At 43.8% G+C, this 22,692-nt stretch overlaps 1 protein-coding gene across 1 annotated transcript in view; it reads right to left on the bottom strand.

Moving 5' to 3' along the window:
- Nucleotides 1–22,451, bottom strand: part of LOC129624242 (ATP-binding cassette sub-family C member 4-like) — a 194,663-nt gene extending 172,212 nt beyond the window's left edge. Inside the window, exons 1-3 of the mRNA XM_055541903.1 lie at nt 22,378–22,451; nt 10,563–10,673; nt 9,897–10,017 (exon numbers count right to left, since the gene is read on the bottom strand). Of these exons, the coding sequence (XP_055397878.1) occupies nt 9,897–10,017; nt 10,563–10,673; nt 22,378–22,451 (306 nt within the window). The remainder of the gene's footprint in view (nt 1–9,896; nt 10,018–10,562; nt 10,674–22,377) is intronic.
- Nucleotides 22,452–22,692: the final 241 nt, after the last annotated feature.

Here is a 22,692-nt window from a genome sequence, read left to right as displayed (position 1 = left end):
GGTCACAGTAGATTTCATCTACTCCAGAGAAGAGAAGATTGTTTACTGGAAGAATTATGAATAAGATGACAACATCAGAGTTTGATGACCAGTTCTCAAGAACACAAAGGCTCACTGTTACTCTTCCAGCAAGCTCCATCAATAACACCTGGAGGCACTAAGAGCTGAAGAAGAGCCCCTCATAGATTATAAAACACACAGTTTATACAGTTTCCTGAGACAGAAGTCTAGACTTACGCAGAGAAGCAAGAATGTTAAACTACACATGACAGTCCCAGCCCAGATATGATCAAGGGCAGCCCAGTGCTGCAGGCTACAAACCTGGGGCTCTCCACCAGAAGCGCAGTGGTAACACCTGCCATCCCAGAGTGTCCTAAAACTGTGATTCTCTTTGGGAATCACTGCTGTATGTTTGGTTCAGTAGCTCAGTCATGTCCAACTCTTTGTTACCCCATGGACTGCAGAATGCCAGGCCTCCTTGTTCATCACCAAGACCCAGAGCCTGCTAAAACTCACGTCCATTGAGTCAGTGATGCCATCCAACCATCTCATCCTCTGTCATCTCCTTCTCCTCCTGCCTTCAATCTTTCCCAGCATCAGGGTCTTTTCTTTCTTTCTTTCTTTTTAATTTTATTTTATTTTTTAGCTTTACAATATTGTATTGGTTTTACCATTTATCAACATGAATCCACCACAGGTATACACATGTTCCCCATCCTGAACCCTCCTCCCTCCTCCCTCCCGTACCATCCCATCTGGGTCAGCCCAATGCACCAGCCCCAAGCATCCAGTATCGTGCATCAAACCTGGACTGGCGACTTGTTTCATATATGATATTATACATGTTTCAATGCCATTCTTCCAAATCATCCCACCCTCTCCCTCTCCCACAGAGTCCAAAAGACTGTTCTATACATCAGTGTCTCTTTTGCTGTCTCGTATACAGGGTTATTGTTACCATCTTTCTAAATTCCATATATATGTGTTAGTATACTGTATTGGTGTTTTTCTTTCTGGCTTACTTCACTCTGTATAATAGGCTCCAGTTTCATAATGAGTCAGCTCTTTCCATCAAATGGCCAAAATATTGGAGTTTCAGCTTCAGCATCAGTCCTTCCAGTGAATATTCAGGACTGATTTCCTTTAGGATTGACTGGTTGGATCTCCTTTCTGTTCAAGAGACTCTCAAGAGTCTTCTCCAACATCACAGTTCAAAAGCATCAATTTTTCGCTGCTCAGCTTTCTTTATAGTCCAACTCTCATATCGATACATGACTACTGGAAAAAACACAGCTTTGACTAGATGGACCTTTGTTGGCTGTTACTCAGCTGTCTGTTACTCAGTTATTTGATCCTAACATCGTTGCAATTATGGGAGGAGTAAGAGTAATGTCACCCACCTAAACAAATACTGATAAATGCAACAAATCCAGCAAAAAAAAAAAGAGTGCAAAATAAAAGCAGACCATTACCGCCTAAGTGTCTTGGTTTATCTCCTGAGAGACAGTCTTTAATAACCCAGTGGAGCAAGCAGACTCATTAAGGAGTAATGCCAGTCCATGGTCTGTAGCTTCTACTCTTCTGTCTATTCTTGATCCTAATCCTCAACTAGCGAGGACCAAAACAACTGAGAAAATATTCACTATCAAACTTGAAACTAACCAAAATTAAAACTTTCTGGATAAGCAGGCATGAGATCACCAGTTGTGCCCCAAAACTCTTCATCTTTGACATCAGTCTAAGTTTGATCTGTGAATATTCTTTCCACAAACCAGTTGAGAATAGAGTTCTTACATCTTCGTATGAATTCTTCACAACTATGAAACTGTGAAAGATTTTTTAAAATAGTCTAATATAAAATGATACCATTTGATCAAGATTCTACAAGCATCTCAGAGTCTCTGGGGCAGACATTTCTTGGTGGAGTCCTGGTATTCAGCCTCCTGATAGCATTTGACTTTTGGACCCCATTTCCTGCTTCTTAGGGGAACTTCTCACAGGGTTAAGTGCTAAAATTTCCCTAGTCAATATAGTTTCTCCATTACATTTCCACACGTACTTAAAAGGTTTCTTGTCCAACTCCACCAACTCTGCTTCATGAGAAAAATTAAGAAAATGAAGAAAACAGAAACAAGCTATATCAGACAAGGAAAACAATGCTTGAGTGAAATATATGAGCAGAAAAAAATGAGTTTGTGGGAAAAATAAAGGGGCAATTTATCTTCAGAAATGGGGGAACAGGTGACAAACAGCAGAGCTGAGACAGATCCAGAGCTAAGGAGGAAGAGCAGTGAATCTGGGAAAATAATAACCATTAGGATGCTAAATATAATCTCACTCCTCCTGACACAGTGGTCTTCATCCTAACTGCACCTTAGAATCACCTGGGAGGGGTGAAGAGCGCTCTGAGACCTGAAGCCAAGGCTCTAGAAACTGGTTTAGGTTCAACTGATTAAGGATGGACCCTGAAGTTCCCTCTCCCTGGAAGATTCTGGATGTAGAAACTAATCCCATGAAAGCATCTGCTGTTCTCCTGCATCTTCAGGGCATCTGGACCTGGAGGGGCTGTGAACTTGCTTTGAAGGACTTACAAGTACCACAGAAGGTTTTAACTCAAGTTCCATGTTACATATCATGCTTCTAAGCAAACTCCTAATGAACTGAAACTCTTGAGACTTCAATGAGGAAATTCAGAAAAAAAAATAAATGTTTATAAAATATTGTATTTACAAAATAAAAATATGAATCAAAATTTGTAATGTTACATCTAAAGTGGTGGAGGAATTAGAATGGAACAAGAATACCAATCTTCTTTAAAATAGCCTCTTTTATTGATTTGACTTTGGAATTGTGAAAACATTATACAGAATTATAATTATAAAACAATCAAGTTTTCAAAAACAATTTCTTAAATTTCAGAGTAAAATGAAACAAAAGCTCTAGCCATCCAGTAGTTTGGCAAAGTTATACCAAAAAGAATTATTAAAAGTGGTTTATAAAGAAATTATTTAAAAACACATTCCTTGTGTGATATGCCTATCTAAGAACAATGTGAACAGCAACAACAACAACAAAAACTTCCAAAAGACACATTATGGTTAATAGTATTGATACTATAAGATTTTTAAATGACTAATTATGTTGGTATCATTGAGAACTGGGATTAAGTGAAGCCGCTCAGTCATGTCCGACTCTTTGTGACCCTATGGATTGTAGCCTGCCAGGCTCCTCTGTCCATGGAATTTTACAGGCAAGAATACTGGAGTAGGTTGCCATGCCCTCCTCCCGGGGAACTTCCCAACCCAAAGACCTGGGTCTCTTGCGCTGCAGGCAGACTCTTTACCATCTGAGCCACCATTAGGCATGGGAGAAAAGAGAAAAGATGATGACAGGAAAAGAGATCCCAATCTAAGAGTAAAAAGATAAAGTAAAAGCACTACTGTCCTGAATCTGATTTAGGTTGGAAATACCCATACAAACTCAGCGTCTGTTTACTATAAACAATGTATTCTAGCTTTGTCCAATGAAAAAGCTGAGAAACAATAGCCAACCCAACAGCAATGAGCACCCCTAGTGCCCAGGCCATAGAATCTAAATACCATTTCCCACTAGAAGGACCCATGGCTGCTTGGAGAAATGGAAATTCCAGGGCTGGGGCAAACTTCTACTTAAGGATGCACAGCTTTTTTGTGTGTAAAGATAAACCAGAAACTTGTCACACCAGAAAGCAAAAAATTAGCAAAGATGTCTACAGTTTGCACAAAAGACCGGAGTCCTGGGAAGAGATCTATTCTATCCTTAATGGTAGAGGCCAGTTTCACAAAGGGCTTAGAAAACTCACTGCTGTTTATAGCCCATTAGGGCAGAACGAGAACTCTTGAGAAAAGTCACTTTCAGAAGCCAAGTTTCTAGACAGTTTTCTAGAAAGTTTCACTTCTAAGCAGAATTTTGAATTTTTCACCATTATGAATGCAATCTTTTTTTAAAAAAAGTAGTTACCTATTTCCTTGACTTATTAAAGAAAATGGATTGAAGGGAATTGGAGGATGAGTGAAGTAGGTGAGGGAGATTAAGAGGCACAAACTTCCAGTTATAAAATAAATAAGTCATGGGAATGTAATGTACAACATAGGAAATATAGTCAATAACATTGGAAAACTTTGGATAGTGACACAGGGTTATTAGACTAATCTGGGTGATCATTTTATAATGTATAAAAATACTAAATTACTATGCTATACACTTGAAACTGATATAATATTGTAAGTCAATAAAAAATAATTTTTCAATGAGGCAGTAAAAATACAGCTTTTCTCTAAAAAATGAATTGAAAAGCATCACCCTCATATATGTCTCAAGGTGATCATTGAGGATACTACTAACATCTGATGGCTCATGCAATGCTCTCAGGAACCAGCAGGGTGCACATGGCAAGTCTGCTCTGCAGGTCCCCGTCCACTTGGTTCAGTGCCCCCTCCTCCTTTCCCTTGCTTTGGGGTCCTCAGTGCTTGCTCTCAGCCCACAGTATCTCTGCCACCAGCAGCCACTCCTCAGCCTGCCAGGTTGAGCAGAAGTGAGGGACACATGGAAGAAAGGGTTGGAAAATAAATGCAAAAACCACTCAGCTCTTGGGGAAACAGCCATGAGTCGAGGAAAAAAGCCCACTTTGGGACGCAGAGGACTCTCTTTCCTACCCATCAGTTGAGCTCCAAAGTGAAGATTTACACAAATATGTGCCGTCCTATAGCCTCTACCAACCCAGATAATCACAATGGTGTGATCACTCACCTAGAGCCAGACATCCTGGAATGTGAAGTCAAGTGGGCCTTAGAAAGCATCACTACGAACAAAGCTAGTAGAGGTGATGGAATTCCAGTTGAGCTATTTCAAATTCTGAAAGATGATGCTGTGAAAGTGCTGCACTCAGTATGCCAGCAAATTTGGAAAACTCAGCAGTAGCCACAGGACTGGAAAGGGTTTTCATTCCAATCCCAAAGAAAGGCAATGCCAAAGAATGCTCAAACTACTGCACAATTGCACTCATCTCACATGCTAGTAAAGTAATGCTCAAAATTCTCCAAGCCAGGCTTCAGCAATACATGAACCATGAACTTCCAGATGTTCAAGCTGGTTTTAGAAGAGGCAGAGGAACCAGAGATCAAATTGCCAACGTCTGGTGGATCACTGAAAAAGCAAGAGAGTTCCATAAAAACATCTATTTCTGCTTTATTGACTATGCCAAAGACTTTGTGTGGATCACAATAAACTGTGGAAAATTCTGAAAGAGATGGGAATACCAGACCACCTGACCTGCCTCTTGAGAAACTTATATGCAGGTCAGGAAGCAACAGTTAGAACTGGACATGGAACAACACACTGGTTACAAATAGGAAAAGGAGTACGTCAAGGCTGTATATTGTCACCCTGCTTATTTAACTTATATGCAGAGTATATCATGAGAAATGCTGGGCTGGAAGAAGCACAAGCTGGAATCAAGATTGCTGGGAAATATATCAATAACCTCAGATATGCAGATGACACCACCCTTATGGCAGAAAGTGAAGAGGAACTCAAAAGCCTCTTGATGAAAGTGAAGTAGGAGAGTGAAAAAGTTGGCTTAAAGCTCAACATTTAGAAAATGAAGATCATGGCATCTGGTCCCATCACTTCATGGGAAATAGATGGGGTAACAGTGGAAACAGTGTCAGACTTTATGTTTTGGGTCTCCAAAATCACTGCAGATGGTGATTGCAGCCTTGAAATTTAAAGACGCTTACTTCTTTGAAGGAAAGTTATGACCAACCTGCTGCTGCTAAGTCGCTTCAGTCATGTCCAACTCTGTGCGACCTCATAGACTGCAGCCCACCAGGCTCCCCTGTCCCCAGGATTTTCCAGGTAAGAACATTTGAGTGGGTTGCCATTTCCTTCTCCAATGCGTGAAAGTGAAAAGTGAAAGGGAAGTCGCTCAGTCCTGTCCGACTCTTAGCAACCCCATGGACTGGAGCCCACCAGGCTCCTCCATCCATGGGAATTTCCAGGCAAGAGTACTAGAGTGGGGTGCCATTGCCTTCTCCAATGACCAACCTAGATAGCATATTAAAAAGCAGAGACATTACTGTGCCAACAAAGGTCCGTCTAGTCAAGGCTATGGTTTTTCCAATGGTCATGTATGGATGTGAGAGTTGGACTGTGAAGAAAGCTGAGCACCGAACAATTGATGCTTTTGAACTGCCGTGTTGGAGAAGACTCTTGAGAGTCCCTTGGACTGCCAGGAGATCCAACCAGTCAATCCTAAAGGAGATCAGTCCTGGGTGTTCACTGAAAGGACTGATGCTGAAGCTGAAACTCCAATACTTTGGCCACCTCATGTGAAGAGTTGACTCATTGGAAAAGACCCTGATGCTGGGAAGGACTGGGGGCAGGAGGAGAAGGGGATGACAGAGGATGAGATGGCTGGATGGCATCACCGACTCGATGGACATGAGTTTGAGTGAACTCCAGGAGTTGGTGGTGGACAGGGAGGCCTGGAGTGCTGTGATTCATGGGGTCGCAGAGAGTCAGACAGTACTGAGCAACTGAACTGAACTGAACTGATAGCCTCTACCTAAAACAAACAAGTTTCACACAGTGTGTGTGTGAAACAAACACACCCATTTCTTGGCTAGCCCAATTTGTATAGGGCAGGCTCAGCAGAAAGGAAAGTGAAGTCTCTCAGTCATGTCCAACTCTTTGTGACCCCGTGGACTGTAGCCTACCAGGCTTCTCCATCCATGGGATTCTCCAGGCAAGCATACTGGAGTGGGTTGCGATTTCCTTCTCCAGGGGATCTTCCCGACCGAGGGATCAAACCCAGGTCTCCCACATTGGAGGCAGATGCTTTAACCTCTGAGCCACCAGGAAAGCCCACCTAAAACAAAGACAACCAACAAAAGTGGCTTGGACAAAGGTCAGTGATGAGACAACTCCAGCCATTTCTAAGGATCCCAGGAAGAAGATGTAAACCCTGTCCATTCCTCCCCACTCAGGGGAAACAGAGTCATTACTGCTGAGGCTCTTCAAGGTCACCCCATTTACACACCAGTAGGTGGAGACCTCATCATCCACCGAGAAGCCCTGATGACCTGGGGAGTAGTCTCTGTGTCTCTCGTCCAGGAAGTGTCTTCAGGCCCCTCCTCTCCACCCTGAGGGCTGTGGACAGGCGGAAACCTGTTCTCCTCACCCAAGATCCCCATGGGGGTGCACACAGGGGCCAGGTTACTGGGAACTTGCTGGCTGTTCTGTTCTAATTAGGGGTGACCTGAAAGTGCTCCAGGTTGAACACTAGCCTGGTACTTGCTTCCCCAAGCATTATGATCAGCCTCAATTCTCACAGGACAGAGGTTTCTCACTTTGAAATCCTAACCCCAGAATCCTCGCCCTGGACTGGCATCACCTGCCTCTTCCCACCAGTGCTGCCAGGAGTGCCTGTGCTGTGGTTGGTCACAGCACCATCTGGGAACCATGGGTAACCCATGAGTTGTCCTGTGCACCAGAGGAATTAAAAGAGGGCAGGAGGTCACAAAGTAAATGTGTTCACGTTTTAGAGAATCCTGAGCTGAGTTTAGATCTTCCACTATCTAAAACTATCACCACTTAGGGATGGTAATGAGGGGAAAGTTAAAGGGCTCCTGGTCCATCTGAACACAGCATGATGTTGCTGCTGGCGTCAGTATCCTACGCAAATCTGGGACCAGGGGGACATGGTCACCTGAACTCTACCCTCATTTACAATTCCAAATCTGACTTCCTGCTCCAGGAAGTTCTTAGCATCCTATTTATTATCTTTTAGACAAAGTTCAGGATGCGTGTGTCTGACACCATGAGTACAAAGCTCTAAAGACAAGCCTTTCTGACCCTGGACGAGCTCTCAGTCATTAAGATGAACAGGCTCATAAGTCAGAGTGCCTGAAGTGGAACCTCAGGTTGTTCTTTATGCTCCATGTGACCACAGGCATCATATGGAACTACTTGGACTGTGTCCTGTCTTCTAAAATGAGGGTAATACGAAACCTACTTCACTGAGTTAGCCCAAGGAATAAAAGTGATATTACACATAAAGCGCTCATAGCAGTTCCCGATACATATCATATTTTGAGTACTTACTATTGTTACTGCTGCACTACTAATAGTACTGTTGTTGCCACCACAACAACTAGTGAGTATGAACCCCTGTTACTGCTACTGGAACTTCTAGTACTACAGAGGATGAGGTCCCTTGTTTTCAAGGTCCTCGACTCCCCTCTTCTCTACCATGGCCGCCCCACAACCAGCCTCCTGAAGAAGGGGCCAGGGCTCTACCAACTGACACCTTCCACAGCCCCAGGCCTGGCCATCTTGGATCCCCAGCAGGAACTGCTTCTGGGGCTGGACAACTTTGGAATCAACACCACCCCACCCTTCACAAGGCACTGCAGCATCTCAGTGGTCAGAGCCCTCTCTAAGGTGGCACTCTGCCCTACATACCTGTCACCATCCTGTGGTACAATGGTCAACACACCTTTGTCATCAACGAGAACTCCATCTCCCAGGACCACCCAGTCACCTGGGAGCTGACAGATTCTCTGTCTCTCCATTTGTGTGGGGCAGACTTCACCTGCCCAGCTGTGCACTGCCTGCAGTACCCTTCAGTACAGCACAGCCTTTAAGCAAGTGCCATGCCGCCCACCTGAAAACCTGGCCCATCACCTCACCCCAACACGATGGACTGATGACAACTCAGACCTTCTCAACATAAAACACCCCTTTTACAGAAACCGCATCGTCCATCCCTCCTGTCCTCACATACTCACAGCCCACCTGTGTCCCTAAGGCAGCACTAAGGGACCACAGAGAGCATGAGCCACCCAAGCGGGCCTGCAGCAGACCTCCAGCAGGCTCAGCCAGAACAGGGGGGCTGACGGTACTGTGTCCCCAGGTGGACTGTCCTCTGGGGTATCTTGACTCAGGCCCTTCAGGGTCATGGAGGTCACTAACCTCACAGCTTTCTGTCTCTGTTTTTTTCCTGCACATCCCCTCCTCCACCCTCTGCCAGTGCCAGCTACCAAGACTCTCCCTTCAACCAGAAAACCACCTCCACAGCCAGGACAGAAACCAGCACAGATGGTGCACAGATTCTCCACAATTCATGGTGAAGCAGAAGCTCCTCCCCACGGGGCTCTGGCCTGGATGACCTGGCCCACGGGGAGGGTGCAGCCCAGGGAAGTGTGTGTTCTTGGAGCTCTGGCAGCTCCAGCCCAAATGCAGGGTACCAGGTTCTATTTCACAGGAATGGGAGAGGCAATGATCCCTTCTTAGGAAGGCATTTATCAGATGTGTCCCGGGCAAGTTACTTGCTGGGCAACAATTACTTGCTGAGTGACTATAAAATATCTTATGTTTTGGGTTCAAGTCCAAGTTTACCTCACCCAAACCATGAGGCACATATTCCTTGAGGTTGTAGGATCTTGTCTTTCTCAAGGATCACTTTTAGCATTTATATCATTTACTGAGCATTAACAATGTCCTAATATGGTATAAAAGGTGTTTTCTTTTCAGTGTCATCCTTCTACAATACTATGATTTAACTGGTTAAAAGAAAAACATTGGCTTGGCAAAAAGTTCATTCAAGTTTTGCCATAAGCTGTTATGGGAAACCTGAAAGAATTTTTTGGCCAACCCAACTGTAATCCCCTGGAGCATTTGTCCTTTAAGCACCTGCCCATTCTGAAAGAATATACAACCGCTGAAGTACATCCTGATTCACAGACAAGTTTTATCTTCAGACCTTAAACCACTGTCCTCTCTCCCCACCATCTCATCCATCTCAGTGCTTATCTGCACACACTGAGAAGCAATGCACAGTATGGAAACGCTTTTACCTCAAGAAATGTAAGCAGTCCCAAAACGAAATAGAATTTCCAGTAACACTTGACGATTGCTTTCATTAAAGAAGGCTCCCGTGCATCTTTCTTGGCTCTCAAAACTTCTCGATCCCAGTACCTTTGATGAGAAACAGAGCACAGTGAAGAAGAGCCCTGCTCATGTAAAACAGGGAAGGGCGGAGCAGAAGATGAGCCTTCACTACAGGGCACTCTGTGGCTGCCCCATAGATGCTGGCTAATGGGTCACAGGGCACCTGAAGGATGAGCAGTGTAGACCAAAGCACCAAAAAAAAGTACCAGACCAGGCCTTGAGTGAGAAGTCTTAGTCTCAGAAAACAAGTTCCTGCCAAGCTTTGCTGGACTCACAGGTCATGAGCACCTCATGGGGGCAGACTCCCTCGTCCAGGGGCCCCACCTCCAGGGACAGAGCTTGGTCTTCAGGGCCTTGGCTGCAGGCTCCCTTCAATTGCACAGATGCACAGGGAACACGGGCTCCCCCAGCCTCCAAAGTGGGCTAAGCCTGGGGTCAGACTGAGGGGGTGAGCGTGCACTGTCAGGGGAGGAGGCTCAGAGGAACCCAGAGGAAGCAAAGCCACCACAAACCTTTAGCCCCACGTGGAAATTCTCACTCTTCCTCCCCTTCTCCCAGCTGCCTGTGCTCACCCTTGCAGCTCTTCTCCAAGGTGCTGGGAGCGATCATCTGGAAGCACTGAGTACAAGCCATCTTGTTTTAATTTCCGTTTGTAACCAATTTTAAACAAGGGGTTTAGCCACCTGTTAAAAATTAAAAGGACAGTGACAAATATCTAAATTACACAGCTCTAATTAGAATCCCAGGTTTGATGCACAATACTGGATGCCTGGGGCTGGTGCACTGTGACAACCCAGAGGGATGGTATGGGGACGGAGGAGGGGGGAGGGTTCAGGATGGGGAACACATGTATACCTGTGGTGGATTCATTTAGATATTTGGCAAAACTAATACAATATTGTAAAGTTTAAAAATAAAATAAAATTAAAAAATAAAAATGAATAATAAAAAAAAAGAATCCTATGGTGATGGGCTTTGTTAAAAAACAAAACAAAACTATATTTTAAATATATGGTGGAATAATTAGATATGTGTTTACACACTCACACACAGACACACACACACTCCCTAACTCTGTATGCTGAACGGCCCCAGAAGCAATAACACACTGGTAGCAAAGAACATTCTAGCCCCCTGATCTTGGGGTTTTGTTTAACTTACACAATTACATGTTTTTTCTTGTGGGAAGGACTTTCAAAGTCTACTCTCTTATCAGCTTTCAAATATTCAATACAATAGGATTAACTATAGTCACCAGACTGGACATTACACCTTCATGAAAGTGAAAGTCGCTCAGTTGTGTCCGACTCTTTGCAACCCCATGGACTATACAGTTCATGGAATTCTCCAGGCCATAATACTGGAGTGGGTAGCCTTTTCTTTCTCCAAGGGATCTTCCCAACCCAGGGATCAAACCCAGGTCTCTTGCATTGCAGGCAGGAATTCCACGAACTGTATAGTGCATGGGATCGCAAAGAGTCGGACATGACAAAGGGACTTTCAGTTTCACAAGGATGTAACGTGCAGTCTGGTGACTATAGTTAATCCTACTGTTTAACTTATTTTATAATGGAAGTTTGTGTCCTTTGGTCCCACTTACCCAGGTCTTGACTTTTTAATATCCTTCTTCTCTAAAACGAACCAACTGAAGAAATGGCTGATTCCAAGGCTGGGGCTGTGTGTGTTAGCACTGATAATTCTTTTTCTTTTTTTTAACTGTAATAGAAGTGACTGCCATGAAGCTTTGGAGACATCCATGTCAAAGACATCCATCTCTGGTGAACACGTGACAGCTACACAATGAGATAAAGAGCCAGGCCACCCCACCCGTGAAGTTCCCGCTTTCAGAAAGCTCTGTGTGACCTGATAAAAGACCATCTCACTGACTGCTTGCTTCTCCCTTCCCGCACTTTAATTCCCCCTCTTATTTTTTAATTCCATCAATAAAGAGTGAGCCTCTAAAATCCTAGACACCCCACTCTCAACCTCAAAAAGGTAGAACCCCAAGTCCAAGCTTGCTCATGAGCTCTCTTCACCCAGGACCTCACTGTGTCACCCCAGGGGTGCCTTTTACCTCCAGGGCATGTGAGTGATACACCTTGCCATTTCAAAGTTCCCTGATGGTTGTTTCTGAGATGTGTCTCACAATCCTAAGAACCACAAGGGCCTGTCCAGCCACAACACTGACTGCAAAAAGAGAATTTCTGTGGGGGCTGCTCATAACTAGTATGAGCCCTGGTGAGCAGAGCCCCAGGCAATCCCGGCAAAGGCCTCACTGTCTACAGGCCAAGACCAACAGGCAGAGAAGGTCAAGATGGGTCTGGGACATCTTGTGCCATAAAATAAGGAATCATGAGGATGTGTAGAAGGACAGAGAAGCTTGAATGGCTCTTGCTAGACAAATCTGGGATACTTAGAGCATCAGAACAAACAAATGGCAATGAACCTTAACACAGTAAATAATCAAAGAATCCATGAATCCATAGTGCTACGTAAACAGGAAAGAAAAGAAAGCTCTTGCAAACAAATGCAAGTAAATATGAAAGGAGTAATCAGTTACTTTTAAGCTGTGGACATAACTGAAAATGTACTATACTGAATAATTTTTAAGTGCAAGATATTTTTTTCTATTTATATGAGGAAAAGCCCTTGGGAAATTATTATGTGATTCAATCCATAAACTATGTATCCCAAGATATGTCTGTTCCATACAGATGCTTAGTCCCTTGTGCAAATCAAGTGCTGGTCCAAAAGACTGCTGATATTTTATATGCTTACTGATATTTTACACTTTTTTATCCTGCATGTCCTGTAAAGTTATAAGTCTGCACAATAAAAATGTTTAACAATTCGGAAAAAAAAAGGAACAATCAAGTCAGAAAATCATTAATGGAAATTAAAAACTGTGTGAAAGCTTGAAGCAGATGATATTTACATAATCTCAATTTATCTCTCTGCAATTATTTATTATAAAGAGGAAAAAAACTGTAACTTTACAGATGATTCCACCAAAAAAACCTATTCAGATTGATTATGCATTATTTAAATGATAATAGTTAGCATGCAGAGAGAGTCCATTGGTAAACACCATTTTACTGATGTGCTAGGGTAAATAAATTTCCAAGGCCAGATCATAATAACCCATGGATAGAGATCAAACCAGTCAGTCCTAAAGGAAATCAACCCTGATTATTCATTTGAAGCCCTGATGCTGAAGTTCCAATACTTTGGCCAACCTGATGCAAAGAGCTGACTGATTGGAAAAAAACCAGATGCTGGGAAAGATTGAAGGCAAAAGGAGAAGAGGGCAGCAGAAGATGAGATGGTTAGATATCACCACCGACTCAATGGACATGAAATTGAGCAAACTCTGGGAGAGAGTAAAGGACAAGGAAGCCTGACGTGCTGGTCCATGGGGTTGCAGAGTCATACACGGCTGAGTGACTGAATAACAGCAACAACAGAGATCACATTTCTTCTGTCCTGTTATTCCTAGGACAACAAGGGTACAGATGCTCAAGGACTATTTGTTGAATGTATGAATATCCATGACTCATTAAAGAAGCAGTAAGACTGAACTTCAGATTTGGCTAATCTGGGTACCTTGGCACCCCTAAAGAACCCCGGTCCAGGAGTCAGAAGACTGGACTCTAGTCCCAGCAGTGGTGCTGGGCACCCAGGGCCTCAGCTGTCCTCTGCTCCACGTCTCCACCCCAGTTCAGCAGCTCCATGACCTTTAACATCTCTAGGTCTCAGTTTCCTTCCAAAACAACAGTGCACATCTAGGAGCTTTACCACTAAGCAGGTTTGAAACATGTTGGGTGATTTATTCCACACTTGTCCCCCACGGAAAATGCTCAGGGAATCAGCACTGGGACTTACCCTGATGATGACACCCTGCACCCAAAGTGAAAGCATTAGTCACGCAGTTGTGACCTACTCTTTGTGACCCCATGGTCTGTTCATAGAATTCTCCAGGCAAGAATACAGGAGTGGGTAGCCAATCCATTCTCCAGGGGATCTTTCTGAACCAGGGACTGAAAGCGGTTCTCCTGTATTACAGACAGAATTTTTTACCATCTGAGCTACAAGGAAAGCCCACAAAAGATCCTCTTTAAAATTCTGCTTGAAGAGGAAAAGATGCTCAACATCAAAATATCCAGATTTCTTCCTAACTTTCAATAGGAAAGTTTAACATTTATTTATAGCATTAAATAATGTTCAAAATATGGTATTTATTTTTTAATTAAACTTTTTATTTTGTAAAGGAGTATATCCAATGGACAACGTGATAGTTTCAGGAGGACAGGAAAGGGACTGAGCCGTACATACACATGTATCCATTCTCCCCCAAACCCCACTCCCATCCAGGCTGCCACATAACATTGAGCAGAGTTCCCTGTGTGATACAGTATGTCCTTGCTGGTTATCCATCCTAAATACAGCAGTGTGTGCACGTCCCTACCAAACTCCCTAACTATCCCTTTCCCCCTTCATTCTCCTTGGCAACCACAAGTTCGTTCTCTAAAGTCTGAGAGTCTGTTTCTGTCAAAATGTGGTATTTAATTGAAACATATGCAGTCTTTTACTTTTGTTTAATACAGTTTATTGCTAATTAGGATGTGATGCATATCTATGACCATATATTTTGGTGCATCTTTCCTTTTTCCAAATTCCCAGAAGTAGAATAATTAGTGAAGGGCTGAATTGTTTTCTATTAGGTTCAGACCAATCTGCCCTCTTAACAGCTGTTTGTGAGCTTATTTCATTGTCACCTTTGAGTACCTGAATTACAGTTTCTTTGGGCCTAAAGTTAAAAATAATGCAAACAGTTTTAATTTGAATTTATTTGACTTATGCATCAGTCACTCAGTCCTGTTAGACTCTTTGCAACCCCATGGACTGTGGCCTGTCAGGCTCCTCTGTCCATGGGATTTTCCAGGAATGAATAAAAGAGTGGGTTGCCATTTTATTTGTAAAGATGGAACACTCTTTATGTCTCTTGATCATTTGTCTTTCTTCAAATGTCTATTAGTATATTTTTTCTATAGAGGATTTATATTTTTGAAATAACTTGTAATAGTGCATATAATACTTTTTCAGATTTTCATTTGTTCCTTAGAGGTTTTAAATTATATATCATTAAATAAAATTAAGCTTTTCTTTTTCATTTCTCCTGCTGCTTTTGCAATATGTCTTTTAAAAATCCTAATATCTAAATCTCTGTGTTTTATTTTAGCTTTTTTCTTATGTTATTTCTAACAATAAAGGCACCTAGAATTTTTTTTTTTTTTAGTTTTTGTTATAGGATAGTCCCTATTTTTTCCTAAAACACTCCATTTTCCCATTATGGTTTACTGATTTTTTCTTATTCCTCACTATTGGAAATAAGCAGCACAGTTAATGAACCGTGTCCAGCTGGGGACTGGATTGTCCAGTCCCTTGAGACTCTGTCCTCACTGCAGCCTCTGGGGTGAGCTCTGCATTTCTCTCCACCCTCGTCCCAGAACCCAGCAGGTTGGGATGAGTGCAGGCCCTGTCCCCAGGGATGAGGGTGGGGCAGGGTCTTGGACCAGATGCACTTGGCCCAAGTGTTAAATCCTTGCTCCTCTGACACTGGCCACGTCTCAGTCACTAAACTGTCCCCTTGCAAAGGGAGTGTGCATGTAGAAACTGTCTGGTATCAAGACACTCTCTGGAGACACTTTTCAGAGAAACTGATGACATGACGGGGGATGTGAACTGGCCAAGTCCTGAGATGGTTTAGGGAGGTTGGTCCTGCTGGGCCCTCAGTAACTATCAATGGTGAATGGAAAGAAATATTTAATTTCAAACTATGATTGTTTGCACCATTTTCAGAATACCACTTGTTGTTCTTCATTAACAATCAGAAATCCACATGCTGTATTGGAGGCTGAGTGAGCTCTCCAGGGCTCTTTCGCTTTGATCTGTTCCTAGTGAGTGTTTAGTTTGATGAGCTTTGGTAATTTTATACAATAACCACAGCCTCAAGCAAGAAATAGAACATCCCAAAGGTATAGTCCTTGGAGAAGGAAATGGCAACCCACTCCAGTGTTCTTGCCTGGAGAATCCCAGGGACGGGGGAGCCTGGTGGGCTGCCGTCTATGGGGTCACACAGAGTCGGACATGACTGAAGTGACTTAGCAGCAAAGGTATAGTCAAATTTACTGGAATGTCCTTACAGCAAAACAAACTGCCTAACAAATTTAAGTTTATCTCCTGTAGTTTATTCTTGATTTTTTTTTTGGTCTTTATAGTCCTGCATCTGATCAGCCTGAGACTAGAGTCCTCTCAGAGGTGTCAAGTGGATAATTTGCCATCCAGAGTCTTCCATGTGTCCCCAGTGTGTTGATTCCTACCCTCTGTCGACCTGAAACAAATAGACTGTCAGATACTTTTCCAGCAAAGATGGGCTTATTCAGAATCAGCAGAGAATGGAAGGTTGAGGTCTGCATTTGTGGAGAGCCAAGTGTAAGTCCCCAAAGTGCCAGGGCTGGAGAGCACTTTTATAGAGGGGAAGAGGAGGTTGGGAGGGCTCCTACAGAGTCCATGGCTTTTCAGTGTGCTGAGTCCTTGCCAGGAAATGAGAGCAGTCCTTCTTCATCCTGTTGGGGCTGCTGCTGTTGTATCCTCATCTATCAAAGTTGTCAGAGGTTTTCTACTGTGGACCACATGGGATTACTCGAGCACTCTGTGGTGGTGATGACTGCTCTTTGTTTGGAAGGGCTTGTCCTATTCAGAGCATCACCGATCCTCTCAGCATCCCAGGGAGGTGTTCTCTCCAGGTCTTCTCCCCACTTTCCTGAGGCCAATACTGAGAGGTTATGTGGCTGGTTCACAGTCATGTAACCAGGAAGTGGCAAAGTCTAGACTCTAACACAGGAACACTTCCAAATGAGGCACATTAGGTGCCATTTTTGTTTCACATTAAATTTCTTAAAACTGTGGAAAATGCACACAACATAAAATTTCCTGACGATTTTTAGGCACACGGTTCATTATTGTTAACTACCTTCACATTATCATGCAACCAGTTTCCAGCACTCTTTTCATCCTGCACTGGTGTGCCATCAAATACTAACTCCCCACTTCCCTTGTCCCCAGCCCCTGGCTACCATGAGGCCACTTTGTTTCTCTTTGAATTTGACTCCTCTGAATATGTCACGTAAATCAAATCATAAAATATTTGTCCCTTGTGATACACATTTTACAATCCCACCATCAGTGTGCAGGGTTCTAGTTTCTTCACACCCTTGCCAACACTATTGTTTCTTCCTTTTTTTTCCCATCTGTGAGTTGGTCTCTCATTGTGGTGCATAACTAACACAACATGGCTAAGCAACTGTATGCCAATAAAAATTAATTCTAAAAAAAAATGGGCTATAATTTTAATTAAAAAAAAAAAAACTGTGCATGGGCAGACACGCAAAGATTTCTAGGAGAAAAAATAAGAAATACCAAAATATCAAAGGGTAGACCTGGCTAATAAAAACAAATCCTTATTCTTTTCTTCTTGCACATACTGTCATGTCCAACTCTTTGCGACCCTATGGACTGTAGCCCACCAGGCTCCTCTGTCCATGGGATTCTCTAGGCAACAATAACAGTGTAAGTTGCCATTTCTTACACCGGAGAATCACCCGAGATTCTTACACCCAAGAATCAAACCTGCATCTCTTGTGTCTCCTGCACTGCCAGGGGGATTCTTTACCTCTGTGCCACCTATCTGGGAGGCCCTTCTTCTTCTATAGTTTTAAGTTTTTTATAGAAATAGAAAATATATATATATTCTTTTCTAAAATTCACAATTACCAATAGTCAAAATGTATGCTTTCTCTTAGGCTTTAAGGGCTACCTGTGCTGTGAAATACTAAAACCCCAGTACGGTCATTTGCATAAAGTCAGTAAGCTAGTTATTGGCATCATTTACAAGTTGAGAAAGCAGATGAAATGTGAGAAGAAAAGCAAATACCCAATGAGAAGATGAAAATTCAGTTTTTCTCTCTAAGGTGGGCCTTGTCCTCTGGGCAGTATTTCCTGCCTGGGCTCATTTCAACTTTCCCAGGACAGTGAGTGGGAGACACGAGGAACTCACAAGGGTATCTCAGACTTTGCAAACAAGATGGCAATTGTGGTCACCAACCAGATTCACAAAGTCTGGACCTCTTTTAAAAGTTAGCAAAAAGGAACAATGCCAGTGGGAGGAGCAGCTTAAAGCAGAAGCCAGCCTCCACCTTCCATCACAATCACCTGGAGCTTGTTTAACCCCACACCCACCATTTCTAAATTTACAGAACTGGTCTAAAAGGACTGGAGGGGGAGATTTGCATTTCTAACAATCTCCCAGGTGACAAGGATGCTGCAGGTCTAAGAGCCATACTCTGAGAACAGTCGCCCTAAAGCTTGATTATAGAGATGTTTCACAAGCATCATCTCCAACAGCAAGAACTTTAAGAACTTCCCTTGAGAAACTCCGGCCTACAAGATCAAAGGTGTATTTGCATTTGCTTTCTCCCTGCATTTAAGAACAAGTATCCAAAGAGAAGCAACTCAGAATAGCAGTTACATACAGGGCAACACAGACTCGGGAGCCAGACTCCTGGTTTGGGATCTAACTTTCGCTATTAAGCTGTGTGATGCAGGCAAGTTACTCAAACTCTTAGAATTTGGGGGAGAATGGATACATGTATAGGTATGACAGAGTCCCTTTCCTGTCCACATGAAACTATCACAACATTGTAAATTGACTATACTCCAATATAAAATAAAGTTTTTTAAAAAATTACTCAAACTCTCTGCTTAAGTAACTTCACATTGTAAAATAAGAGGTAATCAGTTCATTTCAGTTCAGTCGCTCAGTCGTGTCCAACTCTTTGCAACCCCATGAATTGCAGCACGCCAGGCCTCGCTGTCCATCACCATCTCCCGGAGTTCACTCAAACTCACGTCACATCGAGTCAGTGATGCCATCCAGCCACCTCATCCTCTGTCGTCCCCTTTTCCTCCTGCCCCTAATGCCTCCTGGCATCAGAGTCTTTTCCAATGAGTCAACTCTTTGCATGAGGTGGCCAAAGCACTGGAGTTTCAGCTTTAGCATCATTCCTTCCAAAGAACACCAGGGCTGATCTCCTTCAGAATGGACTGGTTGGATCTCCTCGCACTCCAAGGGACTCTCAAGAGTCTTCTCCAACACCACAGTTGAAAAAGGTTGGGAAGCTCTGATGTAAAAATCTGGTTTCAAGTACTTTGGTTAAAAAACTTTTGTTAAAAAACCTTTTGTTTCAATGTTTTAAGATTATGTGTTATGGAAGAGATGCTGATGATTATAATCAATTTCTGGTTAAAAAAAAAAAGCATCAATTCTTCAGCGCTCAGCCTTCTTCACGGTCCAACTCTCACATCCATACATGACCACTGGAAAAACCACAGCCTTGACTAGACAGACCTTTGTTGGCAAAGCAACGTCTCTGCTTTTGAACATGCTATTGAGGTTGGGCATAACTTTTCTTCCAAGGAGTAAGCATCTTTTAATTTCATGGCTGCAGTCACCATCTGCAGTGATTTGGGAGCCCAAAAAAATAAAGTCTGACACTGTTTCCACTGTTTCCCCATCTATTTCCCATGAAGTGATGGGACCAGATGTCATCATCTTAGTTTTCTGAATTTTGAGCTTTAAGCAAACTTTTTCACTCTCCTCCTTCACTTTCACCAAGAGGCTTTTGAGTTCCTCCTCACTTTCTGCCATAAGAGTGGTGTCATCTGCATATCTGAGGTTATTGATATCTCTCCTGGCAATCTTGATTCCAACTTATGCTTCTTCCAGCCCAGTGTTTCTCATGATGTACTCTGCATATAAGTTAAATAAGCAGAGTGACAATATTCAGCCTTGACGTACTCCTTTTCCTATTTGGAACCAGTCTGTTATTCCATGTCCAGTTCTAACTGTTGCTTCCTGACCTGCATATAGGTTTCTCAAGAGGCAGGTCAGGTTGTCTGGTGTTCCCATCTCTTACAGAATTTTCCACAGTTTATTGTGATCCACACAGTCAAAGACTTTGGCATAGTCAATAAAGCAGAAATAGATGTTTTTCTGGAACTCTCTTGCTTTTTCCATGATCCAGCAGATGTTGGCAATTTGATCTCTGGTTCCTCTGCCTCCTCTAAAACCAGCTTGAACATCAGGAAGTTCACGGTTCATGTATTGCTGAAGCCTGGCTTGGAGAATTTTGAACATTATTTTACTAGCGTGTGAGACAAGTGCAATTGTGTGGTAGTTTGAGCATTCTTTGGCATTGCCTTTCTTTGGGATTGGAATGAAAACTGACCTTTTCTAGTCCTGTGGCCATTGCTGTGTTTTCCAAATTTGCTGGCATATTGCGTTCAGCACTTTCACAGCATCATCTTTCAGGATTTGAAATAGCTCAACTGGAATGCCATCACCTCTACTAGCTTTGCTTGTAGTGATGCTTTCTAAGGCCCACTTGACTTCACATTCCAGGATGTCTGGCTCTAGGTGAGTGATCATACCATCATGATTATCTAGCTCCTTCCAATTCAGCAGAAAAATTGGAAATGGGGTCTACCCAAATCAATGTGAAGTCCTCATCTTCCCATTTCCATGTACACACATTTTGAAAATCCACAAATAGAACATCCCTGGAGAGTTCCTTGCCCTGCCTGAAGTTAGGAGAGACGTCTCTACTTTGGTATCATGTACAGTTGTTGCTGCTTAGTCACTCATGTCCATCTCTTTTGCAACCCCATGGACTATAGCCTGCCAGGCTCCTCTGTCCATGGGATTTCCCATGCAACAATATTGGAGTGGGTTGCCATTTCCTCATCTAGGGGATCTTCCCAACCCAGGGATTAAACCCACGTTTCCTGGTCTCTTCCTATGGCTTTAATACTGAGCCAACCAGGAAGCCCACACCCATATTTTTCCTTCTTGACCCTCTTTCCTTAAGGGCTACCAAATGGCAAAGAGATATAATTACACACACTGAACACACCACCATCAGAGCAAGCATAGAAGCTCAGGTTTCCTGGGGATCCCCAAGGCCCTTCCATATTAAAAAAAAAAAAAAAAAAAAAGGAAATGTCAGAACTTGTGGATAAGATGAATGGATTAGCGTCCAGAAACAAAAGATATAAAAATCACTCAAGTGTTATTAAACCCAAAGGTTCCACCCCACCTAGTTAGCAGTCCCAGCTACCAAATGGAAAACTTTAGTTAAGAGCTTCATCTCTCTGAGCTGCTTTTCATCTGTGTTACCTCCCAGCTCAGGGACCCTTCAGTGATTTCAGTACCAGAGGACTCCTGGGCAGGACCACCTGCATCAAGACCCTGCACTGCTTCTGCAAAGGCTAGAGATGCAGATAAGACCCCACAGGCTTCAGGGACCTCATCCCCAAGGTGACTCTCAAAGTTGGAAGGAAAAAGCATTCACAGTCAGGAAAGGGGCTGGTCAAATACATCCTCCCATCATCTCAATGTATCCCAGACAAAAGCAAAATGGGTTCAAGAATCATGTCCCTGTTCATTAAATAAAAACAATACTGTTCCTACACACATGGAATGTGTCACAACTAGATACCAGGATGTACAGTGAGAGATGCACACGGAGAGCAAGAGAGAAGGAGGGAGACATGGTAACAAACACAGGGACAGAGGGAACCTGGTACAGTTGGAACTCAGCCATCACCTAAGGAATGTGGGGAAAGGTGGGACATTATTGGAAGATGGCAACAGGAGCAGGGCACTAATTAGATAAAGGAAGCTGTTCATGGCTGCTTGCTTAGAGGGGAAAGGGTGCGAATTAGTTTATTTTTTTTATTGCTATTTTGTTGGCTTTTTATTTTATTTATTTTATTTTATTTTATTTTTAAACTTTACATAATTGTATTAGTTTTGCCAAATATCAAAATGAATCCGCCACAAGCAAATTAGTTTAGAACTATGAATCCGGAGCTGTCCTGGGGAAGCCGGCTAAAGATGGAGGTCGGGGGTCAGGTCCTTCTCCCGCTGGCGGTGAGCTCCCCTGGGCAGCCTGGGTTCTCAGCCTTCCTGCCTCCTGCTCCCACTGCCCCTCCTGCTCCCAGGACCAAGGAGACTGACGGGGCAGCGAGCGGCAAGGCAGGGAAAACCTGCGCCCCACCACCAGGACCCTCCCGGGTCCTGCTACCCGTTTCGGCCGTCCCACCCAGAGGGCGCAGACAGGGAACCCCGCGGCCGGCGTGGGGAGACCCCACCGCTACAAGCAGCCATCGGAAAGCGCTCCGTGACCCTGACCCTCGACCCTGAAAGCTCAGCAGCGTCTGGCACTGGCCCTGAGGCGGCAGGGTGTCTCAGCCCAGTCGGGCACTCACCAGTAGAACAGCCGCGAGCAGATATTCGCGTCCTGCAGCGGATTGGGCTTCTCCTCCGGGGACACCGGCCGCATCTTTCTGGCCTGTGGGGTGGGGGCAGCCGGGGGCCACACGCAGGTGTGAGGCGAGGCCGCAGGCACCGCTGATAGTGGCGGTGGAACGGCGTGGGGCGCAGGACCCCAGGCGCCCTCGTTCCCACCCTGGCTGCAAACTCTACCGGAGGGCGCGCTCTGAGCCCGGAACCCCCACCCAGAAGGTGGAGAGGGAGGGGCAGGCTGCTGCAGAAACGCCCCTCAGCTGTGGTGAAGACCCGGA

The sequence above is a fragment of the Bubalus kerabau genome, chromosome 12, assembly GCF_029407905.1.
Source record: "Bubalus kerabau isolate K-KA32 ecotype Philippines breed swamp buffalo chromosome 12, PCC_UOA_SB_1v2, whole genome shotgun sequence".
NCBI lineage: Eukaryota > Metazoa > Chordata > Mammalia > Artiodactyla > Bovidae > Bubalus > Bubalus kerabau.
This window is presented reverse-complemented; position numbering and strand designations above follow the sequence as displayed.